The 8,779-nt window shown below is 45.8% G+C and overlaps 1 protein-coding gene across 1 annotated transcript in view; it reads left to right on the plus strand.

Annotated features, from left to right (window-relative positions):
* Positions 1 to 495: 495 nt before the first annotated feature.
* stxbp1a (syntaxin binding protein 1a) overlaps positions 496 to 8,779 on the plus strand; it is a gene marked incomplete at both ends in the record, with an annotated part of 27,146 nt that continues 18,862 nt past the window's right edge. The window contains one exon of the mRNA XM_084450049.1: positions 496 to 532. Coding sequence (XP_084306175.1) covers positions 496 to 532 — 37 coding nt within the window. The remainder of the gene's footprint in view (positions 533 to 8,779) is intronic.

The raw sequence follows: 8,779 nt of genomic DNA on the forward strand, positions 1-8,779 counted from the left end.
GTGTGGAATGATTCACACAGCAGGCAAAACTTATCACTGCGGAAGATGAAGATAAAATCTAGTTCTGTTTGATTTTTTTGCTTTATCAAAATATATTTCCAGTTATTGGGGGAAATGATTGTTTCGTAATATCCAAACAGCTTGGTGTAAATTGTCCACTGAATTGTCTACATTTTCATGTCCGTTTCTATGTTAGACCTTATTTCTCATGGATGCAATTTAAAGACATTCAAAAACAATCCAAGTGGGAACGACACAAAGTTGAAAGTACAGTAAAAGTATAGCAGGTCTCGAAGATGAGGCTATTATTTTATTATAGGACCGTCTATAGGGGGATGCGGAGGGATACGCGGTGACGTCTCCAGTCCGAGGCTCCGCAGTTCGCTCGGATGAGAAGTGAGGTGTACACATTTCGCTCGAACGGAGAAAGGAATACGGTGGGAGAGAGAGAGAGAGCGGTAAAGAGAGAGGACACGTCTAACACACAGGAGCATCATGGCACCCATTGGATTAAAAGCGGTGGTCGGTGAAAGTAAGAGTACTATATTATATTATATTTGTTTAACATTGGATATAGAACCCCATTGCTAGGATGGATGGATGGGATGCTCTGTGCGTTTTCAATGATGGGGCGGTGGATTTGCCCGTGTGGTGCGGGGTTTTTTCCAGGCAGGATGCGCTGTACGGGGCCATTGTAGGCTACAACCGCAGTATTCGGTGAGCTTTGGACCTACGGATGTGAGAGTTGTCCCTGGTCTCCAGCTAGGCAGATGCGCATAAGATTTTAGACGGAATGTGGCCTGACTGCGGTTAAATCTCTGCGGTCCATAGAAAATCAGCATCTTGTTCTACAAACATGATATATAGCCTACAGATACGCCCATACTCTCAATCAGAAAAGGAAATTGTGTATCATTGGCACAACATATTTTCAGTTATTATATTGGCAAGATCTCGTCCCTACAATAACATTCTGGGCCGATGCCACTGAGGCCGGAATCATGGTTCTCCATCCAGGCGCCGCTTTAAGCACTGATGGGATTCCCCAGTTTAAGAACCGCCTCACCCCTTTGATGGATAACCCGAGGAGCAGGAGCCGCTGCGTAAAACACCACCTTTCATACTGAACGGCTTAGATACGAAAACGCAGGTTGGCTGTAGACTACGTAGCCCTGATCTGATCACTTTTGAGGATGCATGCAAAGGCGGATGGTGTTTTATCAGTTGAGATGTGGATAGTCAAGAACATACATTGCGATGCACATTGTGTGAGTATAGGCCTTAGAGGCCTCTTATGTTTTTTTCATCCGCATTGCATAGCACATCGCCATCTAGGCCCACCCGTTGCCTTCAACCTAGGAACCCGGGCTAAATATTGCCGTTATCAGTGTCTTATTATAGCATAGTAGACCTTTGCAAGCATCAATGCCTGTTTCCAGGCACAGCTGTCAAAAGCCTCAGTCAACGACTGCTCTATGATGGAGGAGAGCGTTTGGGGTCATCTGGGTGCAAACCTTGAAAAGCATTAGGCTACATAGAGCCATGTAGCCATAAACCACGGCTTAGACTATGCGCGTAAAGTGTGAACATAATTCCAATGCAAATATGTCAATTAATTTCCATATGGCTTGTACCGTAGGGATATAACCAATTTAATACAATAATTTGCATGTATGCTCTTATTGAGGGAGGACCATACATCCGGTGGACCCTAGACACTGGCTGTCAACAGTCATTGCAGAAAATTATACAAAATCTATGGCCTCCGCCATTGCGTATTGATTGAGGAGGGATAATATATGGTCGTAGTGAAGGTATAGAGTAGGCTGACAAAGAATATTAAAAATATGAACTGAATAGCTACTTCTCGTGGGTAGGCCTATTGATTGAGTTTCATCTTCACGCACGCAGGCGCACAAGCTGAGAACTTATGATTTTAGTCAATGAGATGAGACAGCTGAGTCATCAACTTTCACATACTGGGTTTCAGACGCCAAAACGATATCCGCCTCAATATTAGGTAGATTAACCTATAATCCCACAGTGTGGACAATTGTGTCGTCAATTCAGAATCTAAGATAATGCATTCAATTAATTTAAGTGTAGGCTAAATAGGCCTACACTATGGCAATAGGCTAGGCTACATTAAATTGATGCACGATTGTGGCAACTGCTACTGCAGTTATGAAAACGGTTGCATAATATCTTTTGCTAAAGACAAGGCGGCCGTGAGCTGTCAATGCCTACTGGCTATTCGATTCCAAAATAAATCCCTAAATCAACACAGTGCCACCCACCTCGCTCTGTCTGGCAGAAGCTCACTGAGCACCTGCGCGCTGCTGGACTGGGGTGATGCTGAGTAGCTCGGCTCGGATTGGTCCACAGAGGAGGGCGCTCTGCAGCACGCGCAGCAGCAGTCACCGTTGAAGGGGGATGGGCAGCGGACGGCTTCATCTCCTTCCGCCTCCTTGGCTGTACGAGCATCAGTTCCACAGAGCAATAGACAGAAAATAGGACTGATTGGGATCTAAGTCAAAATGCCCTTGAGCCCTTGAATAACGGGAGTTTTTAAATGCGCAGTAAATCTGTAGACATTATTTCCCTGCCCCTCCATAATGCAGTTTTTCAATTAAAGAAGAATGTATTATGCAGAAGACCCATTCCATTTGTAGGTCAGAATGCGTTATACAATCGTGAAATAATTGTGATATAATATAATCACGTGCTCAATGGTCATTTTTACTTTGAATAGTATCATTTTAAACTAAACTATGCTCAGTCATTTTGTCTGTCAAAAGGGACACGCGCATACACTCTACTGTATGTGATTGTGATTGTATAAACAACAGTTTTGTAATCGAACAAACATACTGCACACTAGGGAGGTTTATGTAGGGTTGCGGTTATTGTACTGTAAGTAAGCCTGCAAAGTAACATTGGGTATCAAAAAGTAATTACAATTTTACAAAGATGGCTGATAGGACATTAATCTACATTTATTTCCGTTCAGTAAGCACGTAGTAAAGCAACTCCCATCGTCACTCAAGCTTGAGTAGTTGTACAGAGTTGTGCATGGCTGGCCAGCAGGACGGAGGAGACAACGAGTCACTGTGACGCGTCCGAAACAGACAGTTCTGTTCTGATAGAGAGAGAGAGAGAGAGAGAGAGGGAGAGAGAGTGAGAGGGAGAGAGAGAGAGAGAGAGAGAGAGAGAGAGAGGGAGAGAGAGTGAGAGGGAGAGAGAGAGAGAGAGAGAGACAGAGACACTGCAACCTCCCCTGCGACTCACAACATGGTTGCTTTGTTTTGCTGCCTCATAGATTCAGATTCAGATTCAGAAAATGAATTATTGTCTGTCGTGACAGAAAATCGTCTTAGACTGGCTCAACAATCAACACAAGTTAACACAACACAACAACATACAGCACATTCCTAAAACCAGCACTTATTTAAAATAAGTATAATATTACTATGTGCAAAGTGGCATAGTGCGTGTGTAAGAGTTCTTCCTCATTGTTTTAGCATCTTTATGGCAGTGGGAATAAAGGGGGAACTAGAACTCCACGCTTGTTGTTTTGTTTGTGTTGTGGATGTCTTGATTACACAGATGAATGAAAGAAAGATCCAAGGGTTAGGGTTACTTGCGAGGTCAGAGAATAACACGGTCACTGGGCTGGTAGACTATCAAAATCCATTTTCAAATGCATGACAATTTGAGTCTAAAACAGCAGTCTCACTTTTTGTGATGTTGGCAAATGCATGGTCAGCAGTTATGGCCAGTTATGTAGACTTGCTGTATTTATCACACTAGACTTGCTGTATTTATCACACTAGACACTAGACTCGCTAGGGCAATTTCCTTAATGGCTACTCCTCAAGAGTTGGGAGTGAATCAAATCAACGACTTGTCATTAAAAGTATGTTGGTTGTAAGTGTGCCCAGTTTTCCAGAGCCAAGATCTCATAGCTTAGATTGAATTCTAACTGAAGTGCACCCCAAACCCCAAACCACTATGCTAAAGTGGGATTTGGCATTGACCCTCTGGGTTCGTTTCCAAGCTGAGTTTGATAACAGGACGGGCGGGCGAGGAGTGAAGAGAGATACCGTTCTCCTGGACTCTGCAGGGTTGAGCAAGACTGCAGTACAGAACCCCACTACTGGACACACACACACACACACACACACACACACACACTCACACACACACACACACACACCCCTCTACTGACCTTGGTAGGGAGACTCATTGTCTGACGCAGTGTGTGCTGTCTGCACACACATACACACACACACACACACGCACGCGCACACACACACACACACACACACACACACACACAGACCCAGCGTTTAACCTCAGACTGTAATTTAATGGCAGATGGAAATAGCCTTCTGATATGATGGACTAGAGTCATGAATTCAGATTATTTCTGGTGGAGGAAGAGTGCTGCGTCAGAGCTGACTCTGGGATACACACACACACACGCACGCACGCACGCACGCACGCACGCATGCACGCACCCATATAGTGTAGAGTAATGTTAACAATGAGTAAACAATAGGCTACAAGGCTACTTGGCCTCAGTACAGAAAGTGTTTTTACACTGAGTTATATATATTATATATAACTCAGTGTAAAAACACTTTCTGTACTGAGGCCAAGTAGCCTTGTGTTCCACAGGAAATGAAGAGAGGAAGGATAGAAGAAGATACAGGTTAGAGAGAGAGAGAGAGAGAAAGAGAGAGACAGACAGAGAGAGACAGAGACAGATTCTGTGTCTGTGTGTGCTGAGAGAGAGAGAGACAGAGAGAGAGAGACAGACAGAGAGAGAGAGACAGAGACAGATTCTGTGTCTGTGTGTGCTGAGAGAGAGAGAGAGATTCTGTGTCTGTGTGCTGAGAGAGAGAGAGAGAGACTGACAGAGAGAGAGACAGAGAGAGATTCTGTGTCTGTGTGTGTTGAGAGAGAGAGAGATAGAGAGAGGGATAGAGGGATTCTGTGTCTGTGTGTGCTGAGAGAGAGAGAGAGAGAGAGAGAGAGAGAGAGAGAGAGAGGGATGGAGGTAAAGTGAAGGAGCAGGCTGAATTACTACCAGTCCAAAGGGGATTTAATCTATAAGCAAATGTGCAGGGCTATTAGAATGACAGTGATTCAGCCAGTACCCCCTCGCCCCTCCCCCCTGAATCCTGACAGACCGATCATGAAATCAGCCTCTGACCATCCAGCCAGGGCCTGCAGAGCTACCTGCATCACTACTGGGCTCCATTCCGCCATTTTCAGCACTAGTATGGGTATTCGTAAATTGCTTTACCGTTGCACTTGGCTGTATAGCCTAGTAATTCTACAGCGACCTAGACAGCGAAGAAGCACACAACAACATCTGGATTAAAGATGAAAGACCAAAGGAGAACATCTGCATAGTACTTGCAAATGGTTTCCACCAGACAGGTGATTTATCTTTTGGACATTGATATTGATTTCCTCTTTATCATTCTCTCTCTGTATCGACTTCATAGTCAAATTCAAATAAGCTTTATTGGCATGACAGATGGAAAACCTATGTTGCCAAAGCAGTACAGAAAATTATTAACAATAATAATATTAATAATATATTATTAATATTAATTAATAGTTATAGTCTCTCTCCACTATCTTTAAGTCTGTACCAACTTATTGTTTAACTGTTAAAATGGAAATTAACTTGTGTAACTCACGTGACAAATAAATCCCTGAAGAGCCCTGGAGACACTGCCTTCCATTCCTTAATAGGCTTCTGTAAAATACCTGCATTCAATCTAACGCTTACCCCAAAAGATAATACCAAACATTAGCTTTGCATTTAGCATGAGGATTGCATAACTCAGTATGCCAGGAAACTGGTATCTAAAGCACCCCACATTACTACATTCAGTGGAACACAATGAAATAACAGGTGGATTTCATCTAGAGGTCGTCAGATATGGATTTTTCAAGGCCGATATTCCGATATTTTGGAGAACAGGAAGGCCGATATCAACCAAGTTTTTTTTTCTCTCTCTCAAAGATTCCAATATCCATAATTATAATTATTTAAAATAATCTCTTATTTTAACTCCCACACACACCCTGAGAAATACTTTGAATATATCATGGCGGAGGAACCCCTCACTTAAACAAATGGACCTACAGAGGATTATACGTGTGCGGACCTGGCCTGCTCTGACCGCTCTCTCTCTGACCGCTCTCTCTCTGAGGGGCTGGTTTACTGCCCCTCCCCCTCTGGCCTGGGAACCACAGGAAAAGGTCATCATGTGATGGTCGTCCATTTCCTGGCGTGATAGAGGGGTCGTGACCTGCAGCTGGCCTCCGACAGAATGACCTCTGAACCCAGAGAAGACGAGCCTCTAGCTGGTTCTTCCTTAGCGTTTTTCCTGGGCCGTTTCTTGGCTCGTCTGGGGGCTGCTTTGCCTCGTCACCGTGAGAGACAGAAGGTTATGTAACTGAAGACTGTGTTTACTTCTCAGGACTGCAGACTGATGCCTGACTCTGATTGGCTGGGCCGGCCCTACTGTATTCCTATTGGATGTCACAGAGGGATTGGTGTGCTGTGCTCAGACACCCAGCTCCTTCTGTTACAGACGACCAGGCCAGAGAGATCACACTCAATATCTACCCCATCTCACTCAATATCTACCCCATCTCACTCAATATCTACCCCATCTCACTCAATATCTACCCCATCTCACTCAATATCTACCCCATCTTAGGGGCAACACCACCACTCTGGCTCCAGTGGACTAGGACTTCCTTGTCGCATTGCCACAGTTATAGAGGCAATAAAGGTTTCAATTCAATTCAATAAGAGGCATGATTGGAGATGTAGATTAGCAGTGTGTGTTGGTGGTCTGGTTCTTTAAGAGCAGGGGGGACAGCTTCCCTGGGGGGTGATGAGACGCAGGGGAAATGGGCCACGTGGCAGCCCCCCAGGGGAGAAGCAGGATGGGAGGGGTAGTGTCACTGTGGCGCTGATGGGCTGTGTTTGTTAGGGTCAAGGTCGTGAGCTACTGTATAAGAATATGACAGAGAAGCATGACATGACACATCAGACAGCCAGACTCACTGAGACTTCCTCCTATGTCTGTAAGAAACGCTTTACCCTGTTAGCTCAGCACACCCACAATGCACGTGTGATAAATACACTGGTATGTAATGTTTTTATATTCATACCATACATAATGCAGGTGGGGGAGGAAGTAGAGTGGGTCGTCCAATGATCGTAGGGTCGGCGGTCCCAGCTGCTCCTGTCCACATGTCGAAGTGTCCTTGGGCAACACACTGAACTCCAAATTGCTCCCAATGAGCAGGTTAGCACCCTGCATGGCAACTGTCGCCATTGGTGCGTGAATGTGTGTGTGAATGTGTGAATGAGAGGCCTTCATTGTAAAGCGCTTTGGATAAAAGCGATATACAGTATAAGTGCAGTCCATTTACCATAATGCGTGTACAATGTTAATCCTGTACATTACCATTTTAGTGATCAACTATAACTAAATATTACTGTACCCTGTTGGGTTGTAACAGGAGAGGGGGGAGAGAGAGAGGGGGAGAGAGAGAGGGATGAGAGAGAGAGGGGGGAGATAGAGGGGTAGAGAGGGAGGAGAGAGGGGGGGGGAGAGAGGGGGGAGAGAGAGGGGGGAGAGAGGGGGAGAGAGAGAGGGAGGAGAGAGAGAGGGGGAGAGAGAGAGGGGGGGAGAGGGGGAGAGAGAGGGGGGAGAGAGAGAGGGGGAGAGAGAGAGGGGGGAGGACATGCAGCAAAGGGCCCGAGCCAGATTTGGACTCTTGCCACTGAGGTAAGGACTATCCGCCATGACTGCTCAATCTTAGCTCTGCCTCACTACTGAAGATCTGTTTCTAAGAGAGGTTCCCCCTCATTTACAAAGCAAATCCTTCCGACCCTTGAGAGTATCCTTGTAAACACTCTGCCTTTTCTTCTGAAGGGCTCGTGTGATTGGTTAATACTGAGAGCTAGCCCGTCCGCCTGGCTGCTTGACACAGCTGTGTCAGCTTGTTTATTCAGGTTCAGACTGGTATGTAACAGTATTGTTGTGGCGCGCGGGGAGGTCAAGGAAGAACTCGGACAGCCCCAGGTCTCCACTTCCTGTTAGGCGCTTTGTTCTCCTTGGTGTTTGGGTCTCGAATGTTCTGGGTTTCCTGGATTCGTTCGCCCTACAGGCCCAGTTCTGGGGGAGCAGGGAGACAGAGCGTTTGTATAGCGCCCCCCCAGGCCCGAGTCTGAGGACGGGACAGCAGGTCAAAGGGCAAAGAGAAAGCGGCGGGGCAAAGGAAAGGAAGAGTGAGAAACAGGAAGTCCCCCCGCTCTCATATCCTGTCTGCTGACATGGCTTCCTGGGGCAGAGAAGGTGCTGGAAATAGCCCAGAGCTGAATCAGGGATTCGCTCTGACGCTTCTTGTACAACGAACGCAGTACTAAATGAGCGCGTCTATTCCAAGATCGTCCTCGTTCCCCTCGGGAGGTCAGATGAGGATCTTCTGACGCAGATGAAGGCTCCTCAGGCGGTAGTAGTAGTCTGTGCCTACTGTGTCTGTAGGCTCCTCCCCCTGATTATGAAAAAGGTAGACCACCTTTTTCATAATCTTTATAATTTCATAGGCTTTGTTCCGTGAGCAGGTGGATGGTATGGAATGCTATCTTGTCACCATCAAAGGGACACAAATGAGCATCAGTACAAGCAAACAAATCCTCCTTATCCTACGAATGGCCTAATAGTCTCGTCTAGTC

This window comes from Borostomias antarcticus (assembly GCF_949987555.1).
Source record: "Borostomias antarcticus genome assembly, chromosome: 2".
Lineage (NCBI taxonomy): Eukaryota > Metazoa > Chordata > Actinopteri > Stomiiformes > Stomiidae > Borostomias > Borostomias antarcticus.